At 36.3% G+C, this 22186-nt stretch overlaps 1 protein-coding gene across 2 annotated transcripts in view; it reads right to left on the bottom strand.

The window, feature by feature from the left end:
- MAP2K4 (mitogen-activated protein kinase kinase 4) overlaps positions 1–22186 on the bottom strand; it is a 113210-nt gene that overhangs the window by 36866 nt on the left and 54158 nt on the right. For both annotated transcript variants that reach the window (XM_045824491.1, XM_045824492.1), the window contains 2 exons: positions 20799–20973; positions 8081–8200 (listed from right to left, as the gene is read on the bottom strand). In XM_045824491.1, coding sequence (XP_045680447.1) covers positions 8081–8200; positions 20799–20973 — 295 coding nt within the window. The remainder of the gene's footprint in view (positions 1–8080; positions 8201–20798; positions 20974–22186) is intronic.

The following is a 22186-nucleotide window of genomic DNA, read 5'->3' as shown; positions in this document are numbered from 1 at the left end:
ACTGATACAAAAGACAAAACAAAAAACCATTATAAGAAAATTACAGATCAATATCTCTCATGAACTTGTATATAAAACTTCTAAATAAAAGTTTAGAAAATTTAACAATATGTAAAAAATAATATATAATAATCTAGTGGATATATCCCAGAAAGACAAAGGTGTTTTAATATCTGAAAAAGCAATCCATATAACCTACCATATTTTAAAAACATATGCAATCATCTTAAGGATGTATAAAAACAATTTGACAACATTCTAATATCCACTCCTGATAAAAACTCTCAACAAACTAAGAATAGAAGGGAACTTCTTCAGCCTGATAGAGAACATCTATGAAAAACCTATAACAGACATCCTATTTAATAGTGAAAGCCTGAATGCATTTCCCCTAAGATCAGAAACATGACAAGGATGTCCTCTCTCACCATTTCTATTCAACAGTGTCCCAGAGGATCTTGCCAGTGCAATAAGAAAGGAAAGAAAGAAAAAGAACAAAAGGGATGGAAGGGAAGGAAGGGGAAGGGAGGGAAGAAAGGAGGAGAAAGAAAAAGAAAAAAGGAAAGAAGGAAGGTAGGGAGAGAGGGAAGGAAGGAGGAGGGAAGGAAGAAAAGAGAAAAAGGAACAACACAAATTGGAAAGAAGGAAGTAAACCCTCTTTATTCATGGACATGATAATCTATGTAAAAAACATGATGGAATCTACAACAAGCTTCCAGAACTCATACATGCATTTAATAAGGTTGCATTATGTAAGATTAATAAGAATCAACTGAATTTCTATACTAGTCACAAAATAAGAAGAAACAATTTTTAAAATCTCATTTATTAAAGTGTCAGAAAATATCAAGTATTTAAGGATAAATTTAACAAAAATGTGAAAGCCTTGTATGATGAAAATGACAAAATATTGCTGAAAAGTATTTACATGATGTGAATAAATGAAGATACCATGTTAATGAGTCATTAGATTTAAGACTATTAAAACACTGATACTCTCCCAAATGATGTATAGAGCAAGGGTTCCCAACCCCCAGGGCTGAGGACAGGTACTAACCAGTCTGGTGACCTTGAGCAGCAGGCAAGCAAGCAAAGCTTCCCTCAACTATCAGCTGAGCTCCACCTCCTGTCTACACCCCACCTTCCAGCCCCAGCTCTGCAAAAAGTGTTTTTCATGAATCTGGTTCTTGTGCCAAAAAGTTTGGGGGCTGCTAGTACAGAGTCAATGTAATTCCAATCAACAATTCTGGGGACTTTTTTATGTGTGTAAAAACTGACAAGCAGATACCAAAATCCATATGGATATAGAAAGGACCTCAAAAAACCAAAACTTACTTTAAAAAATAAAATTTAAAGACCAGTACTACAAGATCTCAAGACTTTCTATAAGGCTAGAAGAACTAAGACAGGTGTCAAATTGGTTCAAAGATAGACAAAACAAGAATGGAACATACTAGGTAGTCCAGAAACAGACTCACACACTGATTTCTGGCAAAGGTGCAAAAGGATATCCAAAGGCAACAAAGTAAACATCAATCCACATCTCTCACCATATAAAAACTAACTCTAAATGGATGATAAATATAATTGTGATGTCTAAAGCCATAAAACTATGGGAAGAAAATATGAGAAAAATCTAAGTGTGAGTCCAGCAAAAATTCCTTAGATATAACACCAAAAGCACAATACATATAAAAGAAACTAACAAAGTGTCCTACATCAACATTAAAAAAAGCTTTCACTTTTTATAAAACACTTGCCCTGGCTGGTGTGGCTCAGTGGATTGAGCACTGGCCTGTGAACCATAATGTACTAATTCAGGTCCCAGACGAGGGTGTGAAAGAAGCAACCTAATAGATGTGTTTCCCTCCCTCTCTTTCTTCCCCCCTTCTCCCTCTCTAAAAATAAATAAATAAATAAAATCTTAAAAAAAACAAAAAAGAAACACCATCAAAATGTATAACAGATTAGCCATAGATTGGGGGAGAGGGGGCGGTAAACATCTGCAATCATATATCCTATCATAAACCTGTATCCAGAATATTTTTTAAAAACCCTCACAACTCAATATTAAGATAAACAAAAATGACAAAAGATTTGAACAGAAACTGCCTCAAAGAGAACATACAGTTGGCAAATAAGCACATGAAAAGCTCTTAAAACATTATTAGTCGTTAGAAAGATACAAATTAAAAATGCAATGAAATTCCACTCTAAATCTACTAGATTGGCTAAAAATTAAAAAAAACAGACTATTCCAACTGTTGGAAAGATGTGAAGAAATAGAACTTTCATACACTACTGCTGGAAATTAAAAATGGTGCAACCATAGTTGACCCTTGTACAACCCAGGTTTGAACTGCACAGGACACTTACATGCAGATTTTTTTTCAGTATACAGTCACCCTCCTTATCCCTGGGTTTCACATCCTGCAATTCAACCAACTGTGAATCGAAAACAGTATTTTGGATCTGCAGTTGGGAATCTGAGAATGTGGTGGGCTGATTGCATGTTATTGTTCTACACTATTTTACATAAAGTACTTGAGCATCTGTGGATTTTGGTATTGGTGACATTCCCGGAACTAATCCCCTGCAGATACTGAGGAACAACTGAAGTTTAGTTTGTGGGGAATCAAAAGTTATATGCAGGTTTTTGACTGTGCAAGGGTAGCACCCAAACCCCTAGTTGTTCAAAAGTCAACTGCACTTTTGAAAACAGACTTAAAACATACATGTACCATATAAGCCAGGCATTCCACTCCCACATACTTACCCGAGGGAAATAAAATCATATGTCCACTCAAAAACGTGTATACAAATACTCATAACAGTTTTATTTGTACTAGATAAAAACTGGAAACAACCCAAATGTCCTTCAGCATGTGAATGAGAAAGCAAACTGAGGTGCATCCACACAATAGAATACTAATGGTACTCCACAATCAAAAGGAGCAAACTATTGATACATGCCACAACATGAATTGCAAAATAACTATGCTGAGGAAAAGAACATTTTTTAAAAACCATTTTACTTATTTAATTTTAAAGAGATGGGGAGGGAAGAAGAGTGGAAGAGAAACACCAATCGGTTGCCTCTCACATGTGTCCCGACAGGAGACTAGGCCTACAAGCCAGGCATGTGCCCTGACCCCAGGAATCAAACCAGCAACCTTTAGCTTTGCTGGATGATGCTCAACAAACTAAGCCATGCTGAGCAGGAACAAGAAGACTTTTTTTTTGAAAGACTACATACTGTAGGATTCCATTTACACAAAATTCTAGAAAATGCAAATTTATCTAGAGTGGCAGAAAGCAGATCTATGTTTGCCTGAGGACAGTGACAGCAGAGAGGATGTGTGTGTTACCTGTGGGACACAAACAACATATGCATGATGAAGATGTTCATTATCTTGATTATGGTTAATGGTATAGGCGTATACATTTTTTAAACATATCAAATTGTATGATTTAAACATGTACAGTTTACCATGTGTCAACATTATCTCCATAAAGCTGTATTTATAACTTGTAAGGGGTAAGGAAAAGGAAACAACATGATCAGTAGAAGGGACAGAAAGGTGACAAAATTCGGCTAACATCGCTGCCTTTTATATAATCTCATGAATGTCTATAATCACAAGCTACACAGAAGAGTATTTCCTATGCTAGAATTTCTCCAACCTCAAAAGATACTTGAAATAAGGGTTTCCTTGCTATTAAACTCTGAAAATTTATAAATTAAAAGACTTAAAGTAAACTATAGGCTATAAGTTACTTTAACTTTTCAATACTATCAAGCTCTTTTTTTCCCTGTCTATAAAATCTGCAAAAGAATTTAGAAACCTGTGCAATTAGGTGTCCTAATATCTTAATCAAATCCAAGTTGTACTTCGGTCTTTTATATGACTATACTTCTTTCTAGGATGAGTATACATCCTGGGAAAGAGTATACACCCCATATATTCTAGGGTGTATACTCATCCTAGAAAGATGTATACATTGTTGGAGACAATGGCAATAAATAAGTTATCAACTTCGGTATTAATATTATTTATTTACTGCTCTAATAAAGTTACAGAACTTTCAAAGGCTCAAAATTACCCAATTGCAAGATTAATGTCTATAAAGTAGCTGCAAGAAAAATATAACATTTCACAAGTCCCTCGACTGATGGTGACTGAACTAGATCCAAAACCTGATGTCTTGTGGTCATATAAATTATATGAAATACAATATTCTGAAAGGTTTCTTACAGTGACAGGAATGAAAAGCATCTGTCTCTCTCATAGTGAGGGTAAGGTAAAAAGTTCTAACTGCTTGTATTCACTTCCCTTCTTCCCTGTCATAAAATTTTGGGTCTATTCTTGGAACTGAAGGTTATGTGGCCAAAAAAGATCTTTAAGTTACCAATTTCTGAAAAGTGTTTCTCTAACCCTTATTAAATATATTTAATATTTTTAACCACTGTAACTTGAGAAAACACATTTGGACTACACACTCTTTAACAGTGAACTTTCTGTTTCGCAAGCTTCTCTTTTTAGTATTCAGGAAGTACCCATGATTTCTTAGAATGAAATTCTAAGATTTTGGGCAGAGTTCAATTTCACTCTGTCATTTTGTGATTTTTATAGTTCCCAAGATTTCATCTTATCAGAGTCAAAAATTATAATGTTTAAAAAGTAGATTAAATTTTAAATTAAACTAAAAATTCTTCATCCCTGAACCACTTTTGGTATAAAAGAATGAACAGTGAGATCTTTGTCTTTGAATTCCTAACTCTGACACCTATGGCTGTGTGACTTCAAATTAGTGCTCAAATCTGTTTCATCTCTGGAAGAAGGGGATATTACCACTAACTTGTGTGAAGACAACATATGTGAACACAACAGATCATTCAGTCAATAGGTGGCAGTGCTTACAGCTGTGTATCTCAACTTCACTCCCTTCAACTTGCCTTAGATATAAGCTGAGTTTTGCCCCAACTATTCATAAGAAACCATAAGGATACTTTTCAGACACTATTCCAAACTTTTTGTTTTGTTACCAATAAGTTTTCAATCATGGATATCACTTACTCTGTCTTTTCATAAAACCAGATTTCCACACTATCTAACCTGGGGCTAGATATTTAAATATTGCTTAAGTGAATTATTAAATAAATGAACATAAGAAATAAATGGGTGTATTCAAGTACCATGGAGGGGAATTATGGTTGAGACAGAGCCAGTTGGAGGCTACAGTGAACACCCCACTGGAAAAGCTGACTGTGGAATCTAGTCAGGAGAGAAAAATCTAATCTAATCCCTAAATAATGATTGTTCTACATAAAATGTACAGATTAACACAGCCAGAGGATTTAGTGATTGTGAAGAATAAATTTGGGTTTGGGGGAAGAAGGGTAGAGGAGATAACAAGATTCTTGTGCAACCTAAAGAAAGTTCCAGAGTCATTATTACTAACAGAATAATATTATGTAATACTTAGGTCTAAGATACAGTTATGCACCTGAATACATGACTATATACTGATACAAGGTAATACAATGTAAAATGGTTAAGTAAACTAATAAATTCAATGTATCTAGTAAAAAGAAAATGAATATTCAAGTCATAAAAAGTATAAGGAAAGGAAGAAAAAGCAAGTACAAGCCTAAAATTAAGAGTGATTAATTAGTGATTCTATTAGAAGTAGGATCTATCATGGAGTGGCATGCTTTCAGTTACTAGGATTGTCTATTAAAACCCCCCCAAAATATATTTGAAGATTGGGTAGAGAATTAACTGACTAACCTCTAAGGTCTTCTCCAATTACAAGATTTCATATTTCTATTCAGTGTACATTCAGCCCTGTCTTACAACACAGTATATTGTTTAAGTAAAAAAAACAAACAAAGCCCTGGCTGGCATAGCTCAGTGGACTGAGCGCGGGCTGCAAACCAAAGTGTCGCAGGTTCGATTCCCAGTCAGGGTACATGCCTGGGTTGCAGGCCATGACCCCCAGCCACCGCACATTGATGTTTCTCTCTCTCTCTCTTTCTCCCTCCCTTCCCTCTATAAAAATAAATAAATAAAATCTTTAAAAAAAAAAAAAAGGGTGGAGGTTTGGTAACTGGATTCTAAAAAAAAGTTTAAAAAAACAAACAAACAAACAAAACACTACATTCTTTGTGATCAAGTTCCAACACATTCTAACAGTTTAAAAATAAGAATGGTACTTTTAAAGAGCATTTAAAATGCTTAAGAGTTCAAAGTTGGAAGTATCACACTATCTGATATCAAACTATACTATAAGGCTATAGTACTCAAAACAGCAGGGTCCTGGCATAAAAACAGTCATATAGATCAATTAAACAGAAAAGAGCCCAGAAATAAACCCACACCTACATGGCCAATTAATATTTGATAAAAGAGGTAAAAACATATAATGGGGTAAAGACAGTCTAGTCAATAAACGGTATTAGAAAAACTGGAAAGATACATTAAAAAAAAAACTATACCACCTCCTTATACCATATATAGGAATAAACTCAAAATGGACTAAAGACTTTAATGCAGCACTCAAAACCATAAAACTCCTAGAAGAAAACATAGGCAGTAAAATCTTGAACATTTCTTGTAGCAATATTATTTCTGATGTGTTTCCTCGGGGAAGGGACAACAACAACAACAAAAATAAACAAATGGGACTTCACCAAACTAAAAAGTTTTTGCAAAGCAAAGGAAACCATCAACAAAATGAAAAGTTAACCCACTGAATATAGAAAATATTTGCCGATACATCTGATAAAGGGTTAATATCCAAAATTTATAAAGAATTTATAAAACTCAAGCCCCAAAAAACCCACAAATAATTCAGTGAAAAATGGACAAAGGACCTGAATAGACACTTCTCCAAAGAGGACATACAGATGGTCAATAGGCATATGAAAAGATGTTCAACCTCACTAATCATCAGAGAGATTCAAATTAAAACCATAATAAGATATCACCTCACAACTATCAGAATGGCTGTCATCAATAAATCAACAAACAACAAGTGTTGGTGAGGATGTGGAGAAAAGGGAACCCTCGTGCACTTGGTGGGAATGCAGACTGGTACAGCCACTGTGGAAAGCAGTATGGAGTTTCCTCAAAAAATTAAAAATGAAACTGCCTTATGACCCAGAGATTCTACTTCTGGAAATTTATCCAAAAAAAACTAGAAGAAACACTAATGTTCAATATAGATACCCCCATATTCACTGCATTGTTATTTCCAACAGCCAAGATTTGGAAGCAGCCATATGTCTATCCATCAGTAGACAAGTGGATAAAAAAAGTGGTGGTACATTTACACAATGGAATACTACTAGGCCATAAAAAAGGAAATCTTACCCTTTGTGATAGCATGGATGAACCCAAAGAGCATTACGCTAAGTGAAATAAGGCAGTCCAAGAAAGGCAAGTCCTATGATTTCACTCATGTGGAATCTAATGAACAAAAATAAACTAACAAGCAAAACAGAGACTCATAGAAAGCAGGTTGACAGCTGCTGTGGGGTGGGGAGGTTATGTGGGGAAGGGATTGAGAAAAAAAGAAAAGAGAGAGAGAAAAAAAACTCATGGACATGGAAAAAAGTGTGTTGATAGCTAAGAGTGGTGGGGAAGGTAAAGGAAGATATAGGGGGATAAATGGTGATGGAAGGAGACTTGACTTGGGGTGGTGAACACACAACACAGTGTACAGATGATGTGTTGTAGAATTAGGCACCTGAAACCTGTATAATTTTTGTTAACTAGGGTCACCCCAATAAATTAAATCAGTAGAAAGGGGGAAAAGATTAGAAAGTATTTATAAATGAAAAAAGAAAATAGGGGATTCAGAAATGATAGCCATTTAAAAATGTATGAGTTTCACCCCTTAACCAAAGGAAAAATAAGTGGTAGAAATTAATGTATAGATTATCATGGCTATATACTAAAATACTGAGAAATTAACTTCTTACTAATATAAGGCATGTAACTGAAGAACAGAATCTATCCTTACAATCCTCTTATTTATTTATTCATCAGCTAAAATTCAAATAGTTGATGCCTACCTCTCTGAAGAGTGCACCATAAAACTGAACAATGTATGGGCAATCACTACTCCGCATTACTACATCCAAATCCATAAGAAGTTGTTTTTGTTCTTTTTCATCCACTGTTGACCGAATTCTCTGGAAAAGAATGATAAAAGATGTCATAAAAACATGAAACAACTTGAGAAACCTGAGAAAATATGCTATCACAAAAATACTAACAATTTCTAAACAAACTTCAAAAATATTAACCTGACATAAAAATTATCATCTTTCTCATACAAGAACAATTTTTACCACAGAAAAACAAAATAGCACTTAAGCATTTGTTATTTTTAACAAAATAGCACCTGTAACTCTTTAAAGGACACAGCTTTCTAACCACAAGCATTCATTGATAATGTTGGAAGTTATGCAACAAAGTTCTTGGGCAGTGAAAATTAACCCATGTGCAAAAGAAAATCATAATGAAGTATACTTAAACAGTTTTCATGTGAATAATCACAGGCAGCTTCACATATACTTTTAATCACCATTTCAGAATCATACGAAATCTAGGCATTCAATGCAAGAGCAGCCCTTGTCACCCCCAGGATCCTGACACTGTCGCATCCTCATTCATTAAAGATAGAACACAGTTCAGAGCAGTAAAAGCAAGAACTACTATAGGGGCAGCACAGAGATCAACAGTCCATGTCCCCCCAATCCTAGACTGGAATTCTCCCCCTCCACCACACTTTCTGTATGGTGCAATCAAGGACTTCTGCCTGACTCGCCACCCCATGAGTCAGAATACAGGACAGAAGAAACATGGTGAAGAAAACTTAAAACTCAGGAACAGAGGGCGCTTTGTCTTTTTCTAAGCTGATGAGGCCCTGCTCTGTATATTGCAGACCTAAGGAGATACCCCTGACCTGCCCATACAACAACTATGTATGGGTAGTACCTAAAGTACTGCCCCCAAAAGGTTCGTATGCCCACCTCCTGCCCAGGAGCAGTGCAGGACACAGAGATGTCAGAGGGACAGTTCTCACTGCCCCAGAGAGGTAGGAAAGAAGTTCAAAAATTGTAAAACATTAATAATGAAGTTATAGTTTAACACAAAAGCATGCAAACAACTTTTGTTCTCATTGAAAAATGTCTAAATGTCACATCGTGCCACTGTGAATAATATATAGCACATACTTACAAGGCAAGTTAGTACCAAAAAATACATAAGGTGGCACTTTGTCTTCCAAAAGCTTCAAGGTATCTGTCCTCAATGTTCTTGAAAGGGATGAAGGCAGTCAATTAAGTTCTTGAGCCCATTTTACAGAAGAGAAGCCACAGGCACAGAGAGACACAAGAGAACGTATTCCATGTGACATGACAATACGCAGTTGTACAAGGAATAGAAGTAGGTTCTCTAATTTTCATTTTCTGCACTAAATAGGAATTTCATGCATTTCAAATACAAACAAATTTAACTTTGCTATCAAATAAAATTTACTAACTGGCATCCATCTGTACATGGTGATTTATTTAAAACTTTTACATTAAATTTCACTACACAAATAAACAAGAAAAAAGAATGAAAAATATAAACAAAATAAAACCAAAACATTTACAATTAAGAAATGTCCCTTCTCTCTCTCCTATCTATTTTTTCATAGTTTGGGGAATAATAATCTCACTTTTAAATCAACATTAGCATGTGTGCTCAAAAATGATACTTTTATCCCTGGCTGGTGTGGCTCAGTGAATTGAGTGTGGGCTGAGAACCAAGGGGTCACTGGTTCGATTCCCAGTCAGGGCACATGCCTGGGTTGCAGGCCAAGTCTCCAGTGGGGGCCACATGAGAGGCAACCACACATTGATGTTTCTCTCTCTCTCTTTCTCCCCCTCCCTCTCTAAAAAAAGAAAATACCTCTTAAAAAAAGGATACTTTTAAAAAGTCAAAAGAACCCAAAGGTATTCAAAAGATGTTAATAATTTCTGTAAACATTTTAACTACATTTATTCCTGTTTTTAAAAGTATAACTTTAAAAACAGAGCTGTGGAAATACTAATTTGGGAAGGCAATTACTTAAAAAAAAACCTTAATTATTCTATCTATATCTAAATTTAAAAGACAAACACCTGGTAATAAGAAACAAACAGGGAAGAAAAACATCAAATGATCCTCTAGCTGGGAAAGATTTCTACCTACTAAAGAATTCTCACTATTAAAAAGTCTTAAAAACATATTTTTTTTATTTTTAATTGTATATACTGTATATATGGTATGTATATACTGGCAAGTTTAAATATACTAGCATGTATACTTATAAAATACTATTTTAAAAGATGCTCCTTTGCTAGTTTATTTTTTTCCCAAACTGGTTATATGGTTTTCTAAACTTAACATTTGTACAAATGTTTATATTTCAACTATTAGAAAGCATATTATAATCAAAAGCTCAATAGTTATCATCAATACCTAATTCTTAGGAACTATTCCTAAAAACACTGCTACAGAGAGGATACATGCTACTATGTGTACCGGAGGCCTAATGCAAGCCATGGCATTTGACTAATGTGTATTACTCAATCCCTGACAGGATTATTATTCACCAGAATGTAGAGATAATTCCTGGCATAGTCTAACCTTTGAGATCACCAGCATAGCAGGAAAATCTATTCATCTTGAAAATATTCTTTAATGCCACTACCAGTACAAAACAGAACCTGGGGCCACTGGAGGGCCTCACATGAAACTGATTTTGCTCCTGGATGTTTGTCAACAGGCTAACACCTTCTCATGCTCTCCGTCTGAACACCTTGTCCAAGTGATGGAAGTGGATAGAAGAGTAGTTGCTGCCGTTACATCTGTATTGTTTGGCATTAAGCAAGTATAGCTGACTCTTAATATTTATACTAAAGTTTTAGGGCTGTATTGCAACATTTATTATATGTGAGCACTTAATTAATTTAAAAGACCTAAACGACTCAAAAAGGACTACAAACACCTACAATAGCAATAGTTTCAAACTGATATTAATTCAATAAATGATTAAGGTTGGAGGATACTAATGATAATCAATTCAAATGAGAATATTTAGTAACAAAAGTCACAAAAGTTCTAACAGAACATCAAAACATTGTGTATAAAAAAGACTTCTAACATCTGAAATAAGGCCAGAATTCTCTGTTATAAAGGAAGCATAATCACCTAAAATGGAACACATCAAGAAGAACAGACTTAAAGTTGTCCTTAATTGAGGGCCTTGGAAAAGGAAAGAGCAATGGTGGAGCCAATTGTACTACTTGAAATTCTCTTGTAATTGGAATGTTCAGAAGTCAAATGTATTGATAAATGCCTTGAATTATAGGACATTTTATTTATCACATAAATTTAAAAGTTAGGTAAGGCTGATGTTTATTTGGGCTCAACAAACTTTTTTTTTCTAGTAAAGAGTGGGGATGAAAACCTCACCGCAGTCAGTGAGGCGAGGGAGAGTGGTTGGTGGAGTTGGGAAATGGAGACAACTATGCTTGAACAACAAAAAAGAAGAAGAAAGAAAACCTCACCCCAGAGCACATAATAGTTAAGAAAACCATCTCTATGACCTTACCTTTTAAAAAAGTTTTCTTTTCACCCAATTGTTAGAACTCATTAAAGTCACTTGCTTCTGCACCATGGAGATACTGAGCTCTTCTACTTGCCTCTATTTTATGAACCTAGCTTAAGTAATTACGTACATGCTCTTGGGACAAATTAGACTACATTTTTTGAAAATCAACCCACATTGCTTAGCCAACAATAAAGTAATTTAAAATTATTATAAGTTTTACTTTATTAGGAACATATGTAGAGAAAACACTTAAAATCAAAACAAGAATTACTAGTCTACACATATAAGCAGTTTTCCATAGTGAAGAAATTTATACACTTGGAGCTAAAAAATTTTTTTCAACTATTGTCCAAATCTGTATTCAAGGTTGCCTTATACTCCTAATAAAGTTTTAAAAGTAGGTTAATGCCAATAAAAACAGCATGTAGCTACAGGTCAGCAATGCCAACATTTACTCCAATTAAAAGTCACTTAGAGATACAGGAACAATGATCAATTAAATTCCCAGTTTTCAGTTTTATGACTTTTAGGGTTATACACAGTTCCAAAGTACTTCCCTTTTCTAAAGCAGCCACTCCAACTCATGCCTTTGGCTGAACAGCCACAAATTCAGTTACTAGTAATTTGTATGGATTAAGCTGCAATGATACAAAGTTAACAAGTACCAAGGGTCTAACTTCAAAATTTAAGTTAGAAATTGTCCTCTGATCCTCTTCTATCTCATACACAAAGCACAGCAATGTCCGCTGTGGAAAGACTTCCAATCATATAAAAAATGCTAAGAAGTTGTTGAAAGTTCTGTGCAACGTGGCAGCTAAAAGTCACTAGGAAATTTAAATGTTGACAGTTTATACTTGGCCTCAAAGATTAAGACACATTGTTATAATGGAAAGGGATTGGGAGAACTATCAAAACAAGTTCAGTGAAGGATTGGGACTGGGGGTGGGAAAGGCAGAGAAAGGGAAGCAAGGAGGATGGGTGGAAATAGACAGCATTATGCTCTCAAAGCAACTGATGTGACCCCTTCCTATGGAGTCTAATAGCACTACTATCATTTTTTTTTGTCTTCCTTTTGTAAATTTATTTTTCAGGGTAAAGAGAGACAGGAAGAAGGGATAAAGGGAAAGAATACACTTTAGTGATGACCCAACAGCTATTATGGGGTAAGGCTACGATGGCTCAACTGTGGCAAAGGAAAGGAAGAAAGGCTGACAACACAATGGCTTTCAAGGGGCCAGCTTTCAAGGAAGCAAAGTAAGAAATTCTCATAGAAAGGTCCTCAGAAGCAGGTCACCAAGAACATTGTGCCTAGGGGCTAAATAAGGTCCTACTGGATTCTGGAAGCAGTCCTTGCCACCCACTCTGATTCGGAGCAAACCCATCTCCATGTCAAAATTCTCAAAGACAATTCTCCATGTCAATTCTCAGTTGCTAGAGATGCCAGGCATAAACCAAAGCACCTGGCTGGCCTGGAAATGACCCCAGTCTGAGTCTCCTGAAGTAAGAACTCCTGACTGTCACCAACCGAGAGCTTTTCTCCTTACCAACTCAAGCTAAAAGTTTAGGCAGAAGATGAGCTGTATCTTGTGAACAATATGTGCATGGAGAAGACCCTCTGAGTCACCTGCTACCATTCCTGCTTAGAGAAGGGGAAAATCAAGTCATCATACACTTGAAAGACTCAGAGTAAAGACTGATGATGTGTCATATATGTTCTTGATTAAAAACAAGAACATATTTCCACAGTGTGTGTGACAGACATTAGTTCCTATAATCTGAGTATTCCAGGCAAAAAAGATAGAACTTATCTGCAAAGGTATCAAGGATCAGGACCTGAAGAGCCCAGGAACTGACTTTAGAAAGACAGACTTGAAAATAGCAACAGAGTAAAATATGCTCACAAAACATCTGTCATTTCTGATATTCTTTTTTTGTTTCTGTTTTGAAATGGAGAAAATATATGGGGGGATGCAATGTGGGGAACAGAGGAAACAGGAAAATTAATGTGGAAGGGCATGCCCACTAGCCCTAGCAGATAAGATTTCTAAATTCTCGTCAGTTCTTTATAGGGCCCAAGTAAGGTAAGTGACTCATATACCTGCTGCACATGTTTATCTTTAGCTGCAAACGTGAAAGAGGGGTGAGTTCCCCAATCAGAAATTAGAGCACAGATACAATGAAACCCAGCAAGGTGATGGATTCAATAATTATGTAGAAACTCAATGTATGGCTTTAAAAATTATTCTAGGCATTGATGAAAACAATTTGATGTGGGATAAAATAATGCAAGCTATTAGTATTTTGGCCATTAGCAATGCCAAGTGTTGTTTTCAATATATCACCAACCCAATCAGAACACCAGAAGGTATTTACTTTTCAGCAAAGTTATGTGGGATCTGCTATCACTTACACATAGATAAAACTTGTATCTCAGTGTTTGTGGCACATTACTTTTTGTAAGTACCTATCATCGCCTAAGGCTCTGTAAGTATTTGTATTCTACATTTCAAGTAATTGTCAAATGTCTCGTCAAATGGTATGACGCCGGAATAACCACTGACGGGGCAAGAATGAAATCAAAAGCTCCCTGTGTTGATCTTTGGTCCCAAGTGACACTGATAAATATCACCCACATGGAAATCCTAGAACCAGTACATGAGTGAACTTATCACATGGGATCTCAGGTAGAACTCCTCTCCAAAGAAAATAAAAAAGTGATGTAGTGAAAGTCTGACAGTATTTGCTTTAAAAATAAAAAGATGAAAAAGAACAAGATTTACTTTAATTGATATAGTTATAAAAATGATATTTTGAAAATGTATTTATCTTCTGGGATATACAAATACCAATACTTTTTTGCTATAAATGCACCCTTGTTCATTAAGTATTCCTTGCTAAGGGCCCCTTCTAAGGTTACTGTCTTTAAATAAAATATGAAGGGGAGTCCATCGCCAGTTAGCGGCTGACTTTGGATCAACTTAATGATGTAGGGGATAAAAGAGCAAGGATTATACTCATATCCCTAAGGGTCCCCTTGCATCCTAACATTCTGATCTGTACAAACAGACAAACTGCTTTCAGAGCAGGAAAGTCCAGAATTTTGCTCGAATGCAAATCTGGAAAACCCCAGAAACCACCACAGAACATCACTTTGCTATCACCTTCCTCTGGGCTGCAGGAGACCTTAGACATTTTTACTTTCCTTATTTCAACATCAAGATTCACAGTTTCATCCTTACCTGCTAAGGAGTCTTTTAAGTAAATCACAAACAAGAATGCCCATGACATTTCACAACATCATCACTAATAAGTTCCAAGCAGATGGTGACAGTAGCCAAAATAAACAATAAAAAAAGCAAAGTATTTGGAATGCCGATCATAGGTGCAAAAATGGTTTTCACGTCAAAGAGTAACAAGTAGTGTCTGTTAAATGGATTGTTTGAAATTATGACAACATGTGCTTTTACTAAGACGGGAAGAAAGAATACTAAATCTTAACTGCAAAACCATCCATCTTTAGAATCAATTTAGTGAATTCTCAATTGTATCTTACTCAAATTAGTTAATTAATAGTAGTACCTCCCATTCGTCTGAGAATACTGAGGCCCAATTAATTCCATATCTTCTGCTATGCATTATCAGAGAGCCTGGAAGATTAGTTCTAAAAACATATGCAATATTATATCATGGGAAGAGCTGCCCTGAGCACAAAGTTAATGGGACAAGCTTGTATATCATGATAAGGGTGATATCATTTTCTTCCTCCTTACTTATTACATCATCCACATGTAAAGGACACAATGTTAATCTTAGCATTAAAATTTTTGAGGGCCTACATACAGATCAAAAATGACAGACTGTTACTTCAGTACCCACAACAATAAAGTGCAATAAGTAAAAATCTGATGTATAACCAATCTCAGAGGCATGATCACAAGACAGCAGAGAATGATACAAAAATGTGCAAGAGGTATACAAAATATTGGTTCAGATAACCCTCATTTTGAGTAAGGTGTGGTAAGACATGTTTTCCTCCAAGTAACTATGTAACCTGGGACATGGTAGTATGTCACAGTTGAGTCAAATCAACCAAATGCTGGTAGAGAGTTTCAGAAACTAGGTGTCAAAATGTTCAGAAACACATCACAGTTGATTAAAGTTCACCGAGAGCAGCCATTTCCAAACTGTCCCACTTGGACCCCAAAGGTTTCCTCAGAGGTCACGCCCCATGGACTTCCAATAGCAGTAGGCAGGTCTCCCCCCTCCCATCCCTTACATCAACCAGAATCATACTAATTTTGTCTGTTTTATTTACTGGGGTGTTCATATAATTCTGTTAACTACATAAACCCACAATGAAAACCACTAAGAACAACAGCAAAAGAAATACATGTATACTAGGAATTCCAACCCCAACTCCACAAGGGACCTGAGTTCAAAACCAAGGCTGACTAAAGGGGAGCCCTGACACATCTTTGCGATCTGTCCACTCCTGGAAGTGACCCACTTACACTTTCATTTGCAACAACACAACATTTAAGCAACATTAAGAAGCATAAAATAATATGGCTCAATCAACCATGTATTTCTTAATTAAGCCATATAATCTAGCCAAATGAAAGCATAAGACACTGGAATCAGTCTGAATTTAAAACGAGATAGTCATGAATGTGCATCCCACAAGTGATCTGGATAATCAAACACTAGCACTGTGTAGCCTTTTGAAATGCAGCATAATTGCCTAACAAAACACTCTTTACTATCAGAAGAAAGCATTTCCAATTTAAGGCCATCCTATCAACTATCATTCCAGTGCTTTCAGAACAATGTGCAAGACCAATGTTTAAATACTAAAATGAACCTTCTCTAATATTACAATCCCTACCAAAATTACTCAGTAAGAACTTGTGACAGAAATGACAAGGCTCCACCAGCAGCAGGGAAAACACGCCAAGCCATTCTGTGTAGAGCCTTGTCCTCCCCTACATGCAGTACCCTCTATACCAAGGAGGCCTTCCTAATGAGCCAATGAAACCTCAGTCTCCTCAGGGATGGGCTGGACTGTGGGGAGGCTGACCCTGTCAGACGTAGGGCTCTGATCCTTCCCAGAAGACCCAGGGGTTAACCGAGATGGCAATTCCAGGTCAAGGACACTCAAATCAAGATCCAAATACCAAAGAGAAGTAGGGATGCAGGAATGGAAGTCAGGTTACAGCCAGAGATCGGGAACACTCAAATCAATGCAACAGGAGAGTTGGAAGAGAAAAAAACACTGAATGTTGAAGAAACAAGACAAGTTAGGCAGATCACCAAGAAAGGGACAATACCCGAAACCCTTCAGTACAGGGTCACATCACTAACTCAGTCTGGCCCGAGCATCTAACCTCAAACAGCCAATTTGTTTTTCTGGTTAACCCAGATTACTTTGCAAGTGGAAGACTAAAAGCTCATCATAATGATCAATGGCGACAACCTTAACATAACACCTTGCTATCCCCACCTACCTGCCCAATATTAGTTCCATTCTCCGATGAGATGACAGTTTTATTCCAGCATTAACCCTCCAATAACAACTTCATTGCCTTCCATCTTTAGTGACAGCAATTTCATTCCCTTATGCCTCTCGTTTTCATTCTCTTCTACTCTACCCTGGTTTTTTTTCCCTCAGAGCCCATAGATAGGAACAGGGCATGCATACCTTCAAGAAATCAGTCTGGACATAAATCTGTTGGAAGACAACAGGGAAGCTGGTAGTCTAGGCAAACCAGATGGACTCTGCAGGCAGGGTCAGGTGGGGACACATGGTCGGGACTTGAAGGTACAGATCATTCCTCCCCATGTTAGCAATGTCTTTGTCACTCCACTCACTTCCAACCCATGGGCCTGCACTATGGCATCTCAGCTATTTTCTCTGAACTCCTGTGTCTCTGGATTTACTGTGACATTCTGAGTCTGATCATCTGTGGACTTAACTCTCCTGTGTGTTTCTAATCCTAGCTCAAAAACCCAATCCTGAGTGCTTCTTCAAACATTTGTTCTGAATCTGGGACTTTTTTTATGATTAGCCCTACCAGTGGGCTAACCAGGCATCTACTTTACTTAGAGGACAGTCACTGTACATGTCTAAAGTTTTCACTCAGTGGTTACCCCACTATCATGCAAAATGGGCACTGCATGTTATTTGCAGAGGATGCTGACCAAAGTCTGAGGTACCCAGCCAGAGTCGAAGGTTGTCCTTCCTCAGCTTTGGAAGACCCTGGGGAAACAATGAGCTTGCCCTCAGCAGCCCTATGACCCCGTCATTCAGGCAGAGTTAGACAAACTAGTAGTCCAACTACCCCTTACAGATGAGTAAGGCCCATTTCCTCAGGGCTGTGCAATTAAAACTGAAGGGTTAAAATTTTCCACCATCTCTGGTGCTACCATAGAACCTCACTGGCAACTTAAGGACTGTCCTCAGGCCAGTGGTCAAAAAATTATCATAAGTATAACTCTCACAATGTTATGTTATTGAATCTGATATACTATATCTTAACCAATTTTCAAATTAACTCTTGGAGATAATTATTTCTAGTAACTAAGAAGTCATCTTTTCAAACATTTCTTCTATTTGGTTAAATAAACTTGGGGAAGGGCTCCCTCAAAACTAAAAATTAGAAATAATAATTATTTAAATATCAGGCTAATATACAGTTTAATTCTGTACAAATAGTGCAAGTAAATCTTGATAATTCAGGATAAGCTTAATATTTAATACAGTACTCCTTCTAGAGTCCCAAAGTACATATTAAACACTAGTATAGCGCTACTTCAAGTGTATTTCTCATTTCACCAACAGAAATAGAAAACTCACAGGACTGTGAATCATTGTCCCATTAGTTCATTTAAATCTCTACAGTCCTAATTTCAGAGCTAAACACAGTGGGTGCTCAATAATTTGCTTTCTACATGTATAATATCAAATCGAACTCCTTAATTACACATTGCTTCTACATATTTGTCCTTGTCAAGCTGGTTTCTGTACCTAAATGAGGGAACTAACTATTGTTCGTGTGATGAAAGGCTAAGCTTTTTCAAAGAGACCAACAATAAATATATTTTAAAATTTATAGTAGATGGCACATATCAGTCATCAAAATGGAATCAAGCACATCCCATATATATGTTGATTAATATACCATATTACCACCTTCATGCTAAACTATCATGCTTGCTCAAGAATTCAAGGTGCTAAAGATAGACAGTATCAGATAGTAAGTATAAATGTGACTATTACCAATCTGTAAATCCCAAGACAACCTTATAAGTATTTCTGAAGAGTTGTGATTTTTAATAGCATTAAACAGAGGCTTTCAAAATAAGGTCAAATTACAAATGGCAATTTCCTATTTTTACTTTCAAATTCCTTAAAAACTTGAGTAAGCATTATACAGTTCCAAATGTTATCAAATTAAGAAAAACTTTTTAAATGTCAAGATGAAGTACCTTCTTTATTTACCTTTAAAACCTATTAATGATGGCTAATTCAGATAACTAAAACAGATTACAATGTTGATTAACACAGTAAAGCACACATAGCACAAACTGAAAAGAACTGAACATAATTACTTCAAAGGACTTTCCCTAGTACTGGGGGAGAAAGTTAGAACTTCGGTTATGTAGGACAGATTTTCCTTAAGACCCAGCTAAGTAAAAGTGTCATGAACCAATGCAACGCACATCCAGGAGAGTCTAAATGAAATGACTCTGTACTTACACAGCAGTGGCACAAAATGAAAAGAGAAGTAATTCACATTCTAATAAAAACATTTTATTTCAACACATATTCCAGAGCAAAGGCCTTAGCATCTTCATCTTTAGAGGTCTATGGGTTATATGCAAAATTTCATACATATATTCATCTTCCTAAAAAAATGTCTATAGTTCTCATCACATTGTAAAAGAATATGACCAAAAACAAGATTAAGACTCCATACAGAGAATCAAATTTTCCCACGAGTAATTTCTCATTAGTTTCATATGACCCAAGAAATAGAAATGCTCAACAATGAAGGAGGCTAAATAGTAACATTTTGCTCACAATAAACTTCAACACAGGTAGTCTTTTATATTATATGATATGAATCCATGCCCCAAAATCAAGTAAGAAACTGAGGCTCCTTTGATAAATTTTCAAAATGGGGGGGGGGGTGTTAACTGGAAGATGGTTATAGATTGTCTGCAAACTCATTCTCAATTCTTGCAAACTGGGACATTATTTATTACTCTAAGAGTTTTAAGTTTAATGACAGTATCTAAATCTCTTTTTCTTGTTCTCTTTAAATTTCCCCTCACCCCAACTGTTAATTTTCCTAAAATATTTTATACAGAGCAAATATTCATTAAACATCTGAACAAATTACAATTACAGGGGCCTATTAAAAGTTGGATAGAAACCAGTAGTTCTTTACAGGTACCAACATAAGCCTGCCAGGTACAGTCTGTGTGGGCCAACCTCTGTATCTGGCCATTTTTGATTTTTGTTTTTAAATGAACACGTCAAATGGCATGACACTTACAATAAGGACAGAATGTGACAGCATTATCACAAGGTATGCATTTCAGTACAACTTTCCAACCAGGGAACAGGGCAGTACTGAGTGGAGATGAAATAAACAAACAGAAGCCGAGCCGGTCAGGACCGAGTAAGGTTGAGGTTAGTGGCAACAGCATGTGTGTGGTTTCCAGGAAACCTTCAGTAAGACTGCTGTTAGCCCTAGCCCCGCACCCTGCCCAACCCAGTGTGCTGCCTCTTCTTCCAGCTCCCCGCCTGGCTCAGTGCAGCACTGCCCTGCTCCCAGGGATGCAGCCACCTGGCCTGAACTCACCTTGGCAGTGGAAGGGCCTGAAGTATAAAACATGTTAATGCATCATGCCAAAAGTACAGTGAACGTACTTCATACACTCATGGTTCCAGAGAGAGAGAAAATGTGCCACTAGTAAGACAACCTCTACACAAAACAGCCACAAAGAACTCAGAGAAACAGTTTTATAAACACCCATATTTACCAGAAAAGTAAAAACAGATCAGTAACAGTATTACCACACCAAGAAATTGCACCTAATGGATTAAAGCACCAAAAATAATTATGGGCTTCACCTACTTTAACTGCCATTATTTGTCCACTTGGTTTGTGGACCATTTTGTTGACAGAACCATAAGCTCCTCGTCCAATTTCTCCAAGGTCTTTCAAGTCCTCTGCAGTGAAATCCCAGTGTTGCTCGGGGGAGATCTTCAGTTTTCCTGATGACTCAATGCTGTGTGTTCTCAGTCTCTCTCTGTTAAAATATTAGGAAGCAATTTCCACATTTTAAATAGGTTTTTAATTTTTTATTTTAGTAACATTGATTAATGTGTAGGAAATTGGTTTTCTCATAATTTGCTAAAACAGTCTGACTTCCAGATCTGGGGAGTTTTTTATCTGTATCAACTTGATTTTTTGCACACTGACTTCAGAAAGGCCTAAATTTAGGTAATCGATAAACGCAGCTTTAATGGGATTCATCAAACCAATTTTCATTTATTGAAGAAACTAATTCTACAAACCAGTTTTGATTTCCAAATATAAGATCTTTTTCAACTTTGCAAAATGCATTATTAAAGGTGGAATCCTAGGAGCTATAAAGCCCATTTCCAGAAAACTCTTATCCTACCTTACCCAACACTATTCCAGGTCCTCACCCCCAGCACAGCTGTTCACAAATGTTGCTGCACACTAGAATCATCTGCAGATTGTTTAAATCCCATAGCAATTAAATCAGAATATCTAGGGACAAAAGGCAGAAAATAGTGTATTTTTAAAGATTCCTAGGTGATTCTGGCAAGATTTGTGGGACCCAGCATCTCAGTGTACTGCCCTGTTCACATGAATGCCATGCTGAGGTGGGGGTAAATAGGAAAATGAATAGTCAGCTGGATCTAAGGGGAAGACTGTCCCATGCTTCTCAAATTTGAAACTTTTAGCCCTTGTTCAAAAGATAAAGCAATGGGATGAAAACAGATGGTTTATGGAAAAATGTGCTCACTCATTACAGATTTTCACTAAATAAAAATATCATCTCCAAAATTCCAACTGAGATCAACATATTAACTTCCAACCATACTTTATAAAAAAGCAAATCTAAAGAAAAATATAAAATCAATGTCCTCTTTTTCTCTCTCACACTCATACGCACACAAAGTGTAGGAATAAACTGTATCAAATGAGTGAAACACATATAAAGAAAAACATTCCACTGAATATCATCTATATTTTTTCAATTTCATATTAAATGATTAGGATCTTTTTTAAAATCTGGTCTGGTGATACAAGTAAAAGCTTACGTGATTGGTCCTTTATCTTTCTTCTTCCAAAATTTATGAATGTTTCTCAGATATTTTTGGGTTTTATAGCTATATTTAAAGTTTGCAAAATATTTGAATTTTAAAAGTGCTCCCCCAGAACAGCCATGTATACTAGTGGTCAAAAGGTACAAACTTCCAGTTATAAAA

This window comes from Phyllostomus hastatus, unplaced genomic scaffold (genome assembly GCF_019186645.2).
Source record: "Phyllostomus hastatus isolate PE091 unplaced genomic scaffold, TTU_PhHast_1.1 phas_scaffold_55, whole genome shotgun sequence".
NCBI classification, from domain to species: domain Eukaryota; kingdom Metazoa; phylum Chordata; class Mammalia; order Chiroptera; family Phyllostomidae; genus Phyllostomus; species Phyllostomus hastatus.
The sequence above is the reverse complement of the archived record's forward strand: the minus strand, read 5'-3'. Positions and strand labels throughout refer to the sequence as shown.